Below are 16806 nucleotides of genomic sequence, written 5' to 3'. Positions count from 1 at the left end.
CTATCGCACCGTGCCCCCGATCTTGTCTTGTCGCGACGCGCGAAATATCTATTGTAGAGCACCTTCCGCTATCTGGAATACTTGATCATTGACGCACGCACTCGCGTTGTCGATCAGCCTTCGCTTGTCGCCCTTGTTCAACGCATGCGATAGTGTTTCCGCGCGATTGTCGATATCCACGGCGTGGATCGTCGACCTGACTTCTCAGTCATGATGACAAGTATCGGCCCAAATTTCTCTGGGCATCCTGCTGGTATGGGGCATCCAGGAGTCGCCGGCCACCCTATGGGCCCTGGTGGCATGCCTCATAACCAAGGCCAGCAAGGCGCTCCCGGTGGTGGAATGCCTCATCAATTCGGAGGACCTATGGTCTCTGCTCCCGGAGCACAAGTAAACCCTGCCCTCATGGGCGGCATGCCGCCGGGTGCGAACCCAAATACTCATGCTTTACAGCACCTCAATCCCGCCGCTCAGCAGCAAATGCTGCAGCAACAACTCCAGCAACAACATTGTATGTATAATCCTACTGGCACTGTCCCTGCAATCCCCTGTCTCTACGCACGCGCTAATTGGCTCCTCTCAAGTTAATAATCCGCAAGCGATGGCAGCGATGCGACAGCAACAGCAACAGCTCCTTCAACAACAACAAGCGCGACAGCTCATGGCTCAACAAGCCGCTTTCCAGGCTAACATGCAAGGTGGCGGCATGCCGATAAACATGGCTCAATTTAGCCAACTTAACCCTCAGCAGCTACAGCATCTCAGAGGGAGACTGGGTCCTGTAAGTTGATTGGTACCCAACCTGCCGCAATCAAGTGCACCTCCGTTAACAAACCAGGGACAGCATCCTCAGGCCCAAGCAATCATGGCCCAGCAGCTTGCTCTTCAACAACATCAACAGCAGCAGCAACAACAACAACAGCAGGCTGCTCATGCTCAGCAAATGCAAGCTGGGCCTAATCCAGGCCAACCGATGTCGATGAATGCTCAAAGCATGCAAGCCATGCAGCAACAGAATCAGCTTGCTCTCCAAAACCAGATGGCAAACCAACAAGGTCAGCAGCCTCAGGGTCAGCCTCAACCACAGCCACAACAACAACAGCAGCAGCAACAGCAGCAGCAACAACAGCAACAACAGCAGCAGCAGCAGCAGCAGCAACAGCAACAACAGCAACAGCAGCAGCAGCAGCAACAGCAGCAACAGCAACAGCAGCAGCAGCAACAACAGCAACAGCAACAACAACAACAGCAGCAGCAGCAACAGCCTGGCCAACAGCAACCTCAGCACACTCCTCAGCAGTCGTCGCAAGCTGGAACACCCGCCCCTACTGGGCCTCAAACTCCTGCTCAAACACCTAGCTCAACTCCTGCTCAGCCAACTCAGTTGCCGCCCGGTCAGAATCAGCCTCAAGTGCCGCAAACTCCTGCTCAATCACAAGCTCAACCTCAGCCTCAAGGTCAGGCACAGGCTCAAGCCCAGGCTCAAGCACAAGCCCAGGCACAAGCCCAGGCTCAGGCACAGGTTCAACCTCAGCAGCATCAGATGAATGCTGCCACCGCCCACCAGCTTGCGATGCAGAATCAGTTCCTGCAGCAACAGCGGAGGGATAGCATGAAAGGCCAGTGTTTGCTTAAGTTGATGCAGTTCAGCGAACATCTTAGTGGCTTTCCCGTAAGAATGCATTTCTTTCAAAATCTCAGTTCCACGCTAACAAGATGACAGGGATCCAAGGGCAGAGAAGATCTCTCGTATTGGCAGGAATTCGTTACGCGATTCTTCTCCGTCAATGGTGTCTTTCGCCACTCACTACACATTACCGATGCTGAAGATACGACCGATAAGCAATACGAGATTACGTTCCCCGCCATTGCTCGATACTTCCATACTCACTTTGGCAGTGGCGTCAAAAATATGCAGTTGATTATGGATAAGGGTGTTACAGATCGCCCTCTTCCGGGAGAATGCCACTGCATCGAGAATTCAAAGGCTAGTCTCGTGTACTGGTTCGAGACAGGATCTCACGTAAGACATCCATGGTTGAGTTTGAGCGATGGTGAAACTAACGCGGTTGATAGTTGGTCGCGAGTGGTACCCTACGAGCACAGTTTGATGCTGAACAGAAGATCGAACTTTTTGAGTTTCTTACGACGAGTCACGACGAATTTATCTCACGAAAGCAGGTCATTGATGCTGCGAAACCAGCCCACATGTGGATGAAGGAGTGGCATAAGACTAACTCTCAGGATGGCAAGTCGCCTGAATTGTCCAAGAAGGGCAAGGGTCGGCAGTTGAAGTCCCCCCAAACACAGCCTCCGGAAGTCTTGGTCGACCTGCCAGACTCGGCTGTTAATAGTAAGGGGGTGACTGAAGCGGTCTTTCAGTTTCTTGAGGTAGGAACGGCTCACTCATCGTAAGTAAAGAGTGAAGCTAATGAATTATGTCCAGATTGTTGAAGTGATGGGACAGATGAACCCATTGTTCCAATATAATTTTTCGAACCCCGGCATGAGCCCCTATCAAACGCTCGACCAGTACGTCTCGACACATATCAACGGAGCCCCTCCGAATATGAACGGCCAGCAAATGCCCCCCGGGGCCCGCACACCTAGCTTTGGGCAGTTTCCGATGGGCGCAAGCCCGGCTGCCGCTCACATGAACCTGCCTGGATCGCCTCATATGGGCAGTCCGGCACCTGGCCATATGCAGGCCCCTGGAATGCAGATGCAGCAAAGTCAACAGGGTACTGGGTCAAGTGGACCTAGCGCAAACACATCTCCCGCCTCGAACAAACGAAGAAGACCCTCCGCAGTAAAAGAGGAGGATGGATCTGGAGCTCCTACGCCTAACGCCAATGGGATGCCTCGCAATGCCAAGCCTCCTACACCAAGAATGCCGAAACGACTCAAGGGTAACCCGCCTGCACAGTAAAGGGTGTCAACCTTTTATGTAACTGGCGTTCTTGATGTTTGCTGTTTTGATTTTGCATATGTTGCATGGTGGCGTCTCTTCATTTTGATTTTACTTCGGGCGCTGGCTCTTGGGAAAATACCTGGTTGTGGCAGAACGAATGCATGTGGGGTGGTGTGATTTTGTTATCCATCTATCCATTCCTGGTCATCCTTTTCAAAGCATAGAGATCGCTCTTGAAGGTCTCGAAGCGGTACGTCTTGCACTGCTGGCTGCCTTCTCGAACTGAGAGTCCAATGATACGGTGGTGAGGCCATGCAAGTCATTCGCGCACACACATAACGACAGTAAACGAAATCGTCATGGGCCTGTTCCTCGGGCAGTTGGGCCAACGAATAGAGGTGAAAGCGAGGGTTCGGGGCTTAATCTGGGTAACAGTGTTGTAGTTACTCGTGTACGACTACCAGGGTTTGCGGCACAGGTCCACTTCCGAGATCCTGGCTACCCTTTTTGTTTTCGTTTTTTGTTATGCGCATTTGTCTTCTACTTGTTTTCCTGTTGAAAGAGACGCTCGACAAGCAATCCGGTGTACATGGCGGAGTTTGGAGACACGAGGTATCGGTTGCGCATGCGGCAGTTATCAAATGGCGCGTTAATTTCAGAGTCAGAAGACAGAAAAAGATGGAAGAGTTGGGGAGGCCGCGTTGAATTATGAGCGGTTTGGATGCGCGAGGATATCATGGGGTTATTCAGATTATACCTAGGTAAATAAGGAGTTTGGTCTTTGCCATGTCAAGTTTCAAATTTTCGAGCCTCGATCCGTTTACTATGTGCTTCAACCTGCTTTGACTGTACCATCAGGGACACTCGCGATAGGAATGGGTAACGATAGCTCTTAATCGACGACCTGTAATGAGCCAATAGTACATTACGATAAACATCTACTAATTCACATGCAGTAGTCCTTTTGCTGCTATTACGAAGCAGATCTCAGCTTCCTCTTCCCATATTCAGTCGTACTTCCAGCATACATGGGATTCTGATACATTTTCCTTATTTGTGATACACCGTCGTCTTATATCGAAAACACCCGTCGGATTTTCCCACTCCTGCGATGCAAACTAATCAGTGCTTGTCTCTTAGAAGAAATGTGTGTATACATACGTAAAGCGCTCAAGTCGTGCTACCAAACCACCAACCAGTGGGCTTCTTGGTCGGGGGCGCCTCACCACGAATAGCAATATAGCACTTGAGCGCGCCTCCAGAGGAAGCCATCATCTCCTTGAGCAGAAACCACTCAAGCTCAGTGCGAGCCATGATGTCGGTTTTGGTGATAGGATCGCGATAGTGCCATTCCGTGTCGCTCGGTCCAAGCGGGAGAATGGCGCCGCGGAAGGTCCAGTACAAAGTCGCAGCGATCAGTTTAGGGCGGCGGATCGATCGAGTGCGACGAGACTTGCTGTTTTGGGATTCAGGTACTGGAAGTCGCTCTCGCAAAAGGTTAAGGAGGTGGACTCTGGAGGTGTCCAAGGGGATACGTAGAGACGTCTGAGGGAGATCCCAGGGATAGGTCAGAGCGCTATCGTTGGCGGGATCATGGACGATAAGCTCGAACTCGAGGTCGGAGGCTTCGGTGGGAGTAGGCAGAGGAGCTGGAGATCTAGAGCTACCAGAGGTTGAAGTGTTGCGTGTCTCGGCTCGAGTAAGAGGGGGCGAGACGGGCGCAAAGGGCTTTGTTTTGGGTGGCTCGTAGGCGAAAGGCTCTTCGGCGGTGATGCAGAGATCCATGATACTCGAGTCTTCTTTTGTCGAATGAATCAGGTTGAAGGCGACAGTGATGTATGGCCAAGGCACGAAAAGATGGAAGTCTTGTGATAACAATACTAACTTGGGCGGGTGTCAATACAGGGCAGTGGTTCGTTCGATGGAGGGTTTCGTAACTCTGAGTGAGATGAGTTTGAAACTCTTCTATGAGGCTGCTGTTAATAAATTGTGACCAAGGCGCTGTGGTCGCGCTGGTTGTGATTCGCAAGTGCTCCAGGTGCTGGCAGTGACAAGATGGCGGGCCAAGATGTCCAACTTCTAGCCATGCACATGGAGATAGGTTTACTACTTTGGCAGGCACATGAGCAGTAGGTGATTCAACCATTCGTTCTCAAAAGCTTCTCTGCTTTATTGCTATCAGACGCATCGTGTTCGAGCGACCCCAACTCCCTCTTAAACGTTTGCAACGTCCTCTTCATCTACACTCTCATCTACAGTCGGCTGCTTATATTCCTCACCACCAATATTCTTAGGGCTCCCATCAGTATTGTCTCCTTTCGGTGAACCTACGTCAGTATCCACAGGCCCAAGCGGCGTTTGAGTGCCAGTGTTGCCGTTTCCTGTGCTGTAGGTTTCATCATTGCTGGTGTTGACTGGCTCTTTTGGGGAGCTTGGTGGTGCAGGTGAAGCTTGACGAGTGCTATGAGGAGCAGTCTGAGCTGCATTAGTCAAGTCACTTGAGGCGTTATTCGCAACATCATTTGAAGACTGGTCAGAGGAGCCCCGAGCTAGGACTTGAAGAGGGACGTAAGCATGCTGGCAGCCTACATGTTAGCTAACTTATCTCTTCCTCTTCCACCATGATATTTTCCTCCTTCTCACACTTACGTCGACGAGAATAAACGCCCCGTAGCTGTTCGCAGATATTTGGTACATGATCGACTGGAAGTCGTTGGCAGTTAGCTGGTCCGCGAATGAAACCTTTCGTACATTGTCGGCTGGTGTTATAGGCCCAACATTAGGAAGAATCGAAAGGTTCGAATATTGACTACGCGTAGTATACAGCGTACACTGTCCTGAGTAAACTCGGTCTCCTAGGTTATGCTGCTTGGACCACCACGCCAGATTCGCCAGAACCGTTTCGCGAGTTGGCGTATAGTTGTAATAGGCATCATTGGAAGCGAGGACAGTTCCTGCGCGGTGGAATATGATTTTGATTCTGATATTCGAAGTCAAGATGTACTGAGGTACTGGGGTAATCACGGGTGATGGTTGCCAGTATAAAGGCGTGTAAGTAGTACGAGGCAACAAGACTACTAAACTAGAGGGAATAGTTGCTGGAGCGGCTGGGAGGAGGTAGTTCCCAAAGATTGGAGGTTGGAAATAGAACGACATTTTGTGCAAAGGGGAACGATAACCAGAATGAGAAGTTTACTAGGAGAAAAAGGATCTTCTCTCTCATTTATATACCTCTCGGTATGATGCTGCATGACTGAATCACAAACACAGTCGACATCAGTTGGTGATGGGTTGTTTGATATTGGTCATCTCTACCTACCTACCCTAAGGGATAACAGCAGAAGACTTGATTTCTATTACAGACATTCACGATTGAGTTACTACTGGGATTGTGAGCAACTGCCGAGGCTTGTTGTGGGGGGTTTCTTTTCCAGCTTATAACCTGTTCCCTTGCATGGTTTGTCTCAGTCGTCCAGTGATTGATCATTGATATCCATTGGTAGGCATAAATTCCCAAGCAATAGTAAGACAACTGATCAAGGGGCACGAGCCTCTTATAGCAAAAGCAATCCTTTCCAAATCAAATACCATGATTTGAGTCAAACTTGACTCCTTCCAAATTCATTCACACCTTCTCCGAGGAAAGTGCCCGTCGTTTGAGCCTGCCCAGTAACCACCTAGGTACCTACCTACCCACGCTAAAATGAGTTCCTGCCGAATAGCAAAACACGGGCAGCAATTGTCGTTTTCTGCATCCAACCAAAAAACACCATTTTGCTCAAGATCTTCACTCTTTAGGCTGCCCAATACGATGCAACAACAATAGCGCCTAGCCTCAATGGCTATGGAATGACAACTACAGATACGGCAAATAAGCGACGATAAAAGATCCTGGTAGCTCAAAGCAGTCAAGCAAGGAGCTTGTCTCTGACGTATCACATCCCACTAAGATCGACGGCCTTGCCTTGCTCCTCACTAGCTGGCTTACAGGCCCCTACAAACTCTATCGATCGTTATTTTGGCGAGATGTCAACCGTTCGAGCCATCATCGGCGGCTATGGCTGGGGCCCAAGTATTTTCCTGTCTTGTCCTGTCCTGTTGTTGTGGATAATGACATAACACGACACCAGCGACCAGGACCAGGGAAGACTGCCGCGTCGCTTGTCACATGAACTAAGGAAGAAAAGGTCTCGGCACTCATGATGCCGTTTACAAACTGCCCTGTACGAATCCGGTACTGAAGCCTTCTTCTCCCTGCGACTCTCAAGCTGAACTCTGTCTCAGAATGAAATGAAGCGGTGACGAACGAATGGCATCCTCGACCTCACCGTAAAGAGCCAGTTGACCTTTAAAAGTTACCTGCCCTCCACGGCCGGGCCGCCGGACTGACATATCAGAGCGCCACGTCCTCAACGTCCAGTTGTTAGTCTGCGATCTACTGCAGCCTGCATTACCCCGGGTGCAATACTCCGCTTAACTCGCCTGCTTGACAAAACTTCAGCTTGCCGAAATGCCCTGATTGGAACGTCGAATACTCGGTGGCGCGGGAGCTGTGTTTTGCTTCTTACAACCATCTTGTCTATTCAATATTAATATCGTCTCAGGTCTTTGAATTGAGCGAGCTGATGCTCTTGCTCTTGATTTTCGAGACTCGACATTCTACGCGCAGCACACAGGCTGGCTGACGACCTGCGAAACTCCCACTTCATCAAATTTGACACAGCCAGCAATCATGATACAATGAGTACTACAATGAAAGAAGGCGGGATCTTTATTCCACCATGGTTCGAATACCATGAGCCAAGCTGTTCAGACTGGGCGATTGTCAGCATTGTGTTTGGCATGACCCTCTGTTTGACCATCTTTGGTCTTATCCGCGTGTCTGTCCAAACATATCACCAATGGAAACGAGCCAACAGGATCACGACTTATATGGTTCTAATATGGCTTGAACTGATTGCTAGTGGGATCATTGGGGGACTGGGCTGGGGTTATGTTCGTGGAACCATTCGTCCTGGGTATGTGTGTTTGGCTACAATCTGGTGTTCGTTGACTGACATTTGCCGGATAGTTTCCTCATCTACTTCTTCATACGTATGGCTCTCGGTAGCGAATTTACCTACACCAACTGACCCCGATAGTGTTCCTCTGGGTGTTTCAAATCCATTGCATTATGCAAATTATCGTCAATCGAATCGCCCTTCTTCACGTTTCACCTACCATCGTACGGCGGCTGAAATGGGGCATCTTTGCTATTCTCGCCGTTATCAACATCTCGGTTTTTTGTATCTGGATACCTGCTCGGTTACAAATTAGCGAGACCTACATTCAAATCAATAATGTTTGGGACCGAATTGAGAAAGGCATTTTTGCAGTCATTGATCTCGCTTTGAACTTCTATTTTGTCTATCTGGTCCGGTCTTCCCTCATCTCATATGGCCTTACCAAATATGTTGTGTTATACCGCTTCAATTTAGTAATGGTGGTCATCTCCATCTCTATGGATGTAAGTACGACTTGTTAGACGGAATTTAAGTTACGCCTGACTGATTTGAATATAGATCTTAATCATTGGTTCAATGTCCTTACGAAACACCTTTCTGTATGTCCAAATCCCCAGATCATAAAATTCCTCTAACTGTTTGAAAGATATGTTGAATTTCATCCCCTTGCATATCTTGTCAAGCTCCACATCGAACTCTCCATGGCCGAACTTATCGCAAAAATCGTCAGAGCCTCCGGACCAAATCTAGCCCCTTGTCGTTGCGTCTGCCATGATGAACCAAACCATATATTCCTCCGCCAAGTCCAATCTCGACACAGTGCTCCCCCAGCGCCTAGCGTAACGGCCCCGACCACTGGGAGATTCCGTCGCTCTTGGCCGGCATTCACAAAAAGCATACGCACCGGGGAGAAGCGCCGTGGAGGAGGACGACCTCTTTCAATGACCTCAGCTCGCAAAGCTCTTTCACGTAAAAGACGAAGCACCGAAGACAACAAGCCACAACAAGAAGCCTGGAAGTCGGATACCAACGTAACGACAGACTGTGGATCACAAAACATACCCAGTTCAACAGGACAATCGAACGAAAGCTCCCGTGTACATCGCGACTGAAGAATGACGATGGCTGGCATCTAATATCCGATTCTGACCATGCTATCCAAGACATACCGTTTTAAACAGACGATATTATACTGTCATGAGGTTCAGGTCGAATCGGGGAGCCTAGAGCAAATGATCAACGGGAACGAAAAGAAGCATCTGTATTGGCTCGCTTCTGATGAATCCGATTCAGCTCTTAGCATATCAACATAAACATCCTGCTTCGGCAGACATGTCGGCCCCACCGGACACTACCGGCACATCCCAGCATCCCCACCCTCTCCACTGGCACAAACCGGTGAAGTATTGCCGGTTTTCAGAGGCATCCGTTGGAGGATATATTCGCGAGGCAGTTGTAAAAGCCACTTCGAGACTGGTGGCCACTGACGAGAATGTCACTCACACAGCCTAGTTATGGCATCTTGGGAGTTTGGACCGAATGTTAGGACATGATTGAGTCTCAAATCATCTCCCCAAGTTAAATACAGAGACGCAAGGAAGGTTAGAGTCAGTGGAGAAATGAAGCAAGAGGCTCAGAGCGGGGCAAAATAGCACCCGGGCTGCTGTGCCGAGCCATGGCACGAAAGTTTCACTTCTCGAGAGATATATTTAATCAACCGACTTTGAATCAAGTCACGACGGCTTTATCTTGCACTTATCATATCTTTTGATATCATGTTTGTAGAGACGCTAGTTATTATCCAGCCTGATCCGCTATTAGACAAATAGCAAAAGAACGCCGTTAATCCTGTGCAGAGCCATACCGAAGCCCTTTCTTCGTGTCGTCAGTGACACTATGCCGCCCATGTTTTTGTTTCCGAACCCTTAGTTCCTGTCAATATCATTTAAGCCCCCTGGTAGCGAATAGTCGTATAATGTTTCCTAAAATGCTTTGTCGTTTCGTCATGCTCCTTTTGTTCCAGATGCGTGCTCATTCCAAGTCATAAAACAGCCGTCCCCTAGGCGTCGAAACGCCATATGTCTCCGCAGCATAAACTTTCCACTTAGCTCCATCGCTGATGCTGCAACGTCGATTACATGACACCAGGAGCCGGATTCTCATGCTTAGCGGTACTTCCTTTTCCTCTCCATGTACTGACGGCAGGGATGTTGGCTTCGTAACGGACTTCCTCAGTGCCATAGGCGCCGGGCGTTAATTTGATCAGTGTGTGGAGAGGGACATTCATCCAGGGGCTCTTAGACTGGTCCTTTTTCATGAAGTATGCATAGATGCATCGAAGTACGGCCTGGTGAGTGACAATCAGAATGTCCTCGCTGCGTTCCAGTTCCATGATAATGGGCTCGAGACGGATGACAACGTCGCGATATGACTCTCCTCCACGGTAGCGGTAGTTGTACTTGTCTTCGTCACGTGCGGCAAAGTCCTCAGGGTATCGATCCTTGATCTCCTGGTAGGTCAAGCCGTCACATACACCAGAATCAAGCTCGTCAAGAGCCTTCCACTGAAGCTGGTTGTAGTGGTCAGGAAGGAAGCGAGCAGTGGCAATGGTTCGTCTCAAAGTAGAGGTCCAGACTGTTAGTGGACGGTCATCCTATGTAATGTTAGGAAAAGTCAAGTAGTATTTCGATATGAGGAACACTTACACCAACTGATTTCCGGACAAGCTCGGGGAGCTTTCTAGCATATTGCTCGCCACGAGGAGAAAGAAGAGTGTCACCACCAATTCTTCCATCGATGTTGTACAATGACTCTCCATGCTGTGAGGGTTATTAGTACATTTCCAAGCCAAAGGATCAATTGACTCACTCTTGAAAGCCAGACAGAGCGAGGGCGGATGTGGAGGTTCATAAGGTAGTAAACAATTCGACTCTGAAGATAGTCCCGAATTCGACTGATGATGACTTGCTTGCCAACATCCATGATCTTAAGGTAAGTCAGATGCGACTCCTTGCCCTCGGCGTCAATCGTGCAGTACACTTTCTCGTAGTTGCGAATACGGTTGCGGAAATCAAGAGCGGCAGTCTCAGGGTCCTGGCCGCGGTAATCTGGGCTAGTGGTCTTAACATCGCGAATATTGGCCATGATGAGCTCCTCATCATCGCATTTGCTCTCAACGAAAAGAACCTCGATGCCATTTTCGTTGCAAACCTCCAGAACCCACTTGCGACGCTCCAAAGTTGAGTTTGTAGCATCAAGTATACCAACAATACCTCCGGAGCGGAACCAGGCTAGCATGTCGGCCACGGCAGCTTCGGCGGCAGCGCGGCGGGTGCGCTCTCCTTCAGGATTATTGATATCGAAAAAGTCGGCCTTGGGCTGGGGAGCGTCATTGCGACGATAGTTGCCGACGTTGAAAGTTTGGGCTGGGATGGAGAGCCATTGAAGATATCGCTGGGCTAAAAGGTTGATCGATTAGCCATTGTAACGGCGATGGACGACAGACAGCAACCAAACTTACCTCGTTGGGCGATATAACTCTTGCCTCTGGCCGGGAGACCTACCATGACCACACAGATCCTGGTATCTTCGGCCTGAACGCCGACGCCGTTAGTTCGAGAAGGCATTGTAGCTGGGGTGTAGATTGGGCGGTGTAAGCTGAGTACGACTGCTACTGAGCAGGCCGATCAAGGTTTGAGAATGGTAAGAGCTTGGGAATGACGGGATATGTTGAAGCTCCAATACTGCAGACACATGAAATAGGGAACAAAGCAAAGCGACAGCAGCCCAATCGATGATGACTGATAGGAGATCAGATAGTAATAATCGTGTAGACCGAGGTAGAGTGCGAAGAGGAAAGAACGGCCTCGAAGACTTCCTTCCGCGGGATGGAATCCGAAGACAGTTCAGCTGAGACCAAACGAGGAAGCTACAGCAGGGAAAGTACAAAAGATGCAAATGGATGTTTCTTGTCAAGTTTAGGTCGATGACACAGCGGGTTGACACTAGAAGAATCAATCCAATATAAACGTGATTCCGCTTGTAGTGGAGAATTGGCAACGATTTAGCTCGGGTTGTGCTTGAAGCGACCAGGATGAGTAGATTTGGTCGATGGAATCTGCAGCAAAAAGCACCCGGAGCAATGGAACCAGAAGTTCGGGGAGAAGAAGCTGTTTGGGATGAAGGTGGGGGAAAGAATGAGGGGTTGTAATTTATGGATGAAGGGAACAACAGCAGAAGCTACCAAGGTAGATCTTTTGGCTACTGTACTGTAGAATAGTCTGAGAGGAGAACAGACTAGTCGAGTTGAGACGAGCCAGGAGGTTAAAAAGAATTAAAACGAGGTCAAGTGACGGAAACTCAAGGTGAGGTAAGGTAGAAAGGTAAGGGTAGGCAGGTACAGTAGCGCAAAGGCAAGGAAGGTATCCCGATCAGGTAGCTAGCTCGGGATGAAGGTTGATGGCGTAGAGTAGAGTAGAGTATATGTGGTAGAACCAGACCAACACCTGACTAACTGATTATACAGTATAGTAGGTAGATACTGACACAAGTATTTCAGTATTGTTTAGTCAAGATAACCAAGTTTGCTCCATCACAAACACCAAAGAAAAAAAAAATCATGTTGAGCATGCGGCTTCCATCGTCTTTCTCAAGGTCGCGGATCCATCATGAATGACGATGAAATGGAGTCAGACCAATGGGATTACGTCGCTGCCCCGCCAAAGCCCGCGTTGGTGATCCACTACCGCGGGCCAAAAACACCCCCGGCCGCTCGGGATAGACGCCGTGCGTGCGTGTAGAATAGCCCGGGACGGCTAACAGCCTAGGAAGCACAGCACTGTAAGGGCTCTGCTTTTAGCGATGGGATGGTGGGGGGGAGCTGCCACAAAGCTGCACCTGTTTCCCGGTGACATGCCTCCGGATCCTCCCGGTCTATTTTAGTTAGTCCCGGAGAGGGCGACCAGATAAAATCCAGTATCAGGCATTCAAGAGCCATCCATAGTCGTTGTTGAAAAGACAAGACTTCATGACCATGAAAAATCTGAATTCCAGGCAATGATTGACCCCCCCCGGGCATTTAGGCATTTCTCCCTAGACGCCGACAAGAGGCCGAAGCACTGCAACTGAGATCTCCCCGGGCCGTGAGCCTCAGACATCCATCCATATCCATATCGCTGTCAATGTCCGGGGTGAGCTGCAGGAACCGCCACAAGAATCCCGTCCACGAGACCCTTTTAATGCTCCGGGTCTGTCCGAATTGGCACCACTCGCATCTGTTTGTCTCGCTGCGATATCATGACCGGTAACTGTAACTGTTCTCGACCGATTCTTGCATCGTGACGCGTGTTGTATCTGGGGTTGCCCATCTTCTGACCCTCTCCATAGCATGATAGATGGATGCACTTTCAGGTCCCGAACCTCAAGACGTGGGGTCCCCTCTTCCCCCCAGGTTTGACTATCCTGTTCTTACACCGCTTCGACCTCACGATAATAGAACTTTGAGTGGATCGGATTCGCTCGCTTGAGCGACAAAGAGCAGCTGAGACAAAGAAACGGATAACCAATTCGTACCTTGCTAAAGATCCAGGTATACGAACGACCCCTTGTTTGTGGCGACGACGGAGGTCCAGCTGCGATGCCTTTCATGATGGGTCTGTGATCTCGCTCGTGACGTCGACCGAAAGTCAGGAATAAACAAACGGCGAGATTCTTTCGGTGAATGCGCTTTTGTCAAGTCTTGTGACTGAAGAGAGATGTATGAAGCTTGGTCGGGCATAAGACAAACAGCAACAGAGATAACGACCTGCAGGAACCCAAATCACGCGCTCCGCTGGTTATCACGATAAGCGTTTGTTCCCATATGAACCCGTTCCACCACTGTATGGCGGACCGCGTTTCACGGCACTGAACTTAACCTTTACTTACACAAGTCACCCAGTTGGTTTGAAGGAAAGCGTTATCGACGTATGAGTGAAGCCCACCGAGAAAGTAAAAATCACAAATAGCAAAGTGAATGGGAAAAGCTGTAAGCTCGAAGAACTGGTATGGTGAGGTGCGATATCCATTGGTTGGGCTCTGTACAATTCACAAGGATTCCATTGTCATCTCTCACTTTTCTGTCATCTAGCTGTTTTAAACCTTGACCACTAGTAATCGCATCTGGCTATTCTCTAGAATAGAAGCGCATTTCTGCACCACCGACATCAAAGACTGCCACGACATTCTGCAAGAAGACATCTCCCAGGATATATGGCCCAGATCCACCAGTTGAAATGGCAAGAGCACACTTTCCGTTGGACTGGTCGACAAGTTCTTGGTAGATCAGATCAGCAGGATTGATCCAGAAGTGAACTCCTGAGATAATGACCGCAAAATGAGGAGGGATGGCTTTACAGTTGACAAAGTAGGATCCCCATCGAGGCATATACGTAGCCGGAGGATCAAAAGCTTTTGCAATCGCCCCGGCCAGTGCTTCGTGTGGTTAGCAATACTACAACATATGGTGGAGTGCATGACTTACAGGGAGGGATATACATCATTGTGGTTCCGGTATCGACGACGTAAGGATATTTCCCCATATCCGTAGTACTTCCCCATTGAAGGCCATCCGGAATGATGGTGTAGAATGATGGTTTCCAGGCCGTGACATCTCGATCTATTAGTTTTGTCTGTCGACCACTTAGCACTTCCGGAGAAGAATCTGTTTGAGGTCACGCCAACTGACAATGATAAGATCCGTCGATGCGACGGACTTAGGATGCCAGTGCATGGGAGGAAGCCCACCCCAGGCCAGTACTCCATCGCTGGTGTTTCTGTCGATAGTGATACTGAAAACAGGGTCAATCAATCCTTGGGAGATAGCATTGGTTAACCAAGGGGTATAAGGGTAGTTGTTCCACTCCGACTCATCGACCGGATCGCTTGGATCACCAATATATCCGCTTGTGAGTGACGGGTATGCAAGGCCAAGAATACCGACAGTGACGTTGTTACCGTGCCAGAATGCTCTGTTGGCTAATCCGACTTGCTGCCCAGAAACCGAGACGCCTCCACAGGCGATGTCAGAAGTACCCATTGGCCCTGACACATCCTCTCCAGATCCATAGCGTCTATGGAAATAGACTTCAGAGATATCCTGGAGAAAGTCCGAGATATGAGGCTGGCCGAATTCGCAGGCAGCTTGGTCACGTTTGTTGCCTACGCTGTTCTCACACCTGAAGCCAGTCTTGGCAGCCCAAGTGTCGGAACTTCCAGTGTCGAAGATCAACCAAACAGGAGTTTGGTCCCATGTGCATTGAATGGCATAGGCAGTCGAGAAGGCGCCAACAGCAGATATATTCTGATGATGAACTGTGCCGTTTCCATCAGAGAATGCTTGCAGATCTGGCCTTGTAAGAAGAGAGAGCGAGGACCTTGGGTAAACATCAGACTTGGACTTGAGGTTTTTCAGTCGTGATGTGTAAACACCAAGGTTTTCAGCAGACTTGATAGGCTTGAATGCCAAAGCTTTGGCTCGCTCAAAGGAGAATCCATTTAGTGAAGTCGACAGGTCCCATTCATCTTGACTTCGTACAGATGCCGATAGTACAGGGCATAGGATGTTCGTGATAGTGAGAACAAAGCAGAGTGCTCTCATGGTGATAGTGCTTAGGAGGCGGAAGTAGGTGACTAGAGAGAGGTGCAGTATCGGACGTTTAGGTAAAGGATGAGATATAATAGATGCCTTTTATCTCGAGAAGTGCTGCACATGGGTACTCAGGCAAGAGAGAATGAAATATCGTTTAGGCACGCCTGCCATCGATTGTCTAACAGTGGCTTGGACATACCTTCCCTCACTTCTCTTCGTGTCCAAGCCCGAGCCTAAGAATCGCATATCGCGAGGAAGGTGCTACTCCAGGCAAACTCGCCAAGAAGTTCAGGTTTAGGTAAGTGGTCCAAACAGTTGCACAGCACAACTTTCAACCTCCATGAATTTAAGCAACCAGTACCTAGGTAGGTATCCAAGATACTACGTGATAGTATACAATGTACCCGCCCATATTGTTACCGTTGGTGGTTATTTTTCATCTTTAACATCACTGAAAGCAGGATTGAACTCTTGACCCTGAAACCCAAGAACAACCAACCATTGCTGACACTCACTTATGCACTACTATCATGCAAGCTACCGAGACGGGAAAGACACAATTCGAACTCACGGATTCTGTGTAACGTCAACGGTCATCTGTGTTAAGCCTAAAAGAACGAACCAGTATCTCGTATTATGGTCAGAGTAAACGAGAAACAAGACATTGCACTGCGTTCAAATCGCTTGACAACCGGATTCGAGATAACATGGAACTAGATGCTGTTGATTGTGTTTTGATTCCTAGGTAGATACATTGAACTAACGTTAGGTCCAGCCGGAAGAGGCTGAGCAACATAAGCCCTTTCGCCAAATAAGTTACTATTTGGCTGACACAATATGCGCCAGCTGCCAAATTTGTCGTTAACTCTCAAAAACAAACAAAGTGGCGCTTCATGGAACACCAGCTAACTCATTCTAGAGAGTTACACGATCCAAAGTCCCATCTCCACCTAACAAAACTCTCAAGACAGTTTCATGATTGGTCCCTGGGTTTATCACCTGGATATACACCATCAACTCCAGACAACTCCGCATCTCACGATGCAATAACATCCACCATTTTCCGGATCAAGAACGAAAATGCTGACCATCTACCCGCTATCTTCTCGCATTTGACGCATTTCCATAGGTCGAATAGTATAAAATGGGTCAGGGGTGCTTACGTTGTTAGCGTCTTACTGCGCCCTGGTAGGGCTGATGAGCGGCGGATGTAATATCAATATGTGATAGCACAACGCTTGGTCTTCTTAGCTGGAGCATTTCGA

At 49.0% G+C, this 16806-nt stretch overlaps 6 protein-coding genes across 6 annotated transcripts; 2 read left to right on the top strand and 4 right to left on the bottom strand.

The window, feature by feature from the left end:
* Window positions 1-213: 213 nt before the first annotated feature.
* On the top strand, window positions 214-2929 carry FIESC28_06174 (uncharacterized protein; the record flags this gene model as incomplete). Its single annotated transcript, XM_031160318.1, has 6 exons — window positions 214-511; window positions 585-781; window positions 839-1672; window positions 1724-2023; window positions 2077-2391; window positions 2447-2929. The coding sequence occupies 6 exons, from the start codon at window positions 214-216 to the stop codon at window positions 2927-2929; spliced, it is 2427 nt and encodes an 808-aa protein (XP_031015626.1).
* A 1152-nt stretch (window positions 2930-4081) lies between these two features.
* On the bottom strand, window positions 4082-4696 carry FIESC28_06173 (uncharacterized protein; the record flags this gene model as incomplete). Its single annotated transcript, XM_031160317.1, has 1 exon — window positions 4082-4696. One exon carries the CDS (start codon window positions 4694-4696, stop codon window positions 4082-4084), a length of 615 nt encoding a protein of 204 aa, XP_031015625.1.
* A 429-nt stretch (window positions 4697-5125) lies between these two features.
* Window positions 5126-6067, bottom strand: FIESC28_06172 (uncharacterized protein; the record flags this gene model as incomplete). Its single annotated transcript, XM_031160316.1, has 2 exons — window positions 5126-5488; window positions 5561-6067. 2 exons carry the CDS (start codon window positions 6065-6067, stop codon window positions 5126-5128), a joined length of 870 nt encoding a protein of 289 aa, XP_031015624.1.
* A 1596-nt stretch (window positions 6068-7663) lies between these two features.
* FIESC28_06171 (uncharacterized protein) lies at window positions 7664-9026 on the top strand (the record flags this gene model as incomplete). The annotated part of the gene is made up of 5 exons (XM_031160315.1): window positions 7664-7929; window positions 7983-8005; window positions 8053-8417; window positions 8473-8513; window positions 8561-9026. 5 exons carry the CDS (start codon window positions 7664-7666, stop codon window positions 9024-9026), a joined length of 1161 nt encoding a protein of 386 aa, XP_031015623.1.
* A 1022-nt stretch (window positions 9027-10048) lies between these two features.
* On the bottom strand, window positions 10049-11540 carry FIESC28_06170 (uncharacterized protein; the record flags this gene model as incomplete). The annotated part of the gene is made up of 4 exons (XM_031160314.1): window positions 10049-10567; window positions 10620-10733; window positions 10783-11372; window positions 11435-11540. 4 exons carry the CDS (start codon window positions 11538-11540, stop codon window positions 10049-10051), a joined length of 1329 nt encoding a protein of 442 aa, XP_031015622.1.
* Window positions 11541-14077: 2537 nt separating this feature from the next.
* On the bottom strand, window positions 14078-15550 carry FIESC28_06169 (uncharacterized protein; the record flags this gene model as incomplete). Its single annotated transcript, XM_031160313.1, has 3 exons — window positions 14078-14385; window positions 14435-14582; window positions 14639-15550. The coding sequence occupies 3 exons, from the start codon at window positions 15548-15550 to the stop codon at window positions 14078-14080; spliced, it is 1368 nt and encodes a 455-aa protein (XP_031015621.1).
* Window positions 15551-16806: the final 1256 nt, after the last annotated feature.

Source organism: Fusarium coffeatum, assembly GCF_003316985.1.
Source record: "Fusarium coffeatum strain FIESC_28 chromosome Unknown BRIP53273_contig_133, whole genome shotgun sequence".
Classification (NCBI taxonomy): Eukaryota; Fungi; Ascomycota; class Sordariomycetes; order Hypocreales; family Nectriaceae; genus Fusarium; species Fusarium coffeatum.
The sequence above is the reverse complement of the archived record's forward strand: the minus strand, read 5'-3'. Positions and strand labels throughout refer to the sequence as shown.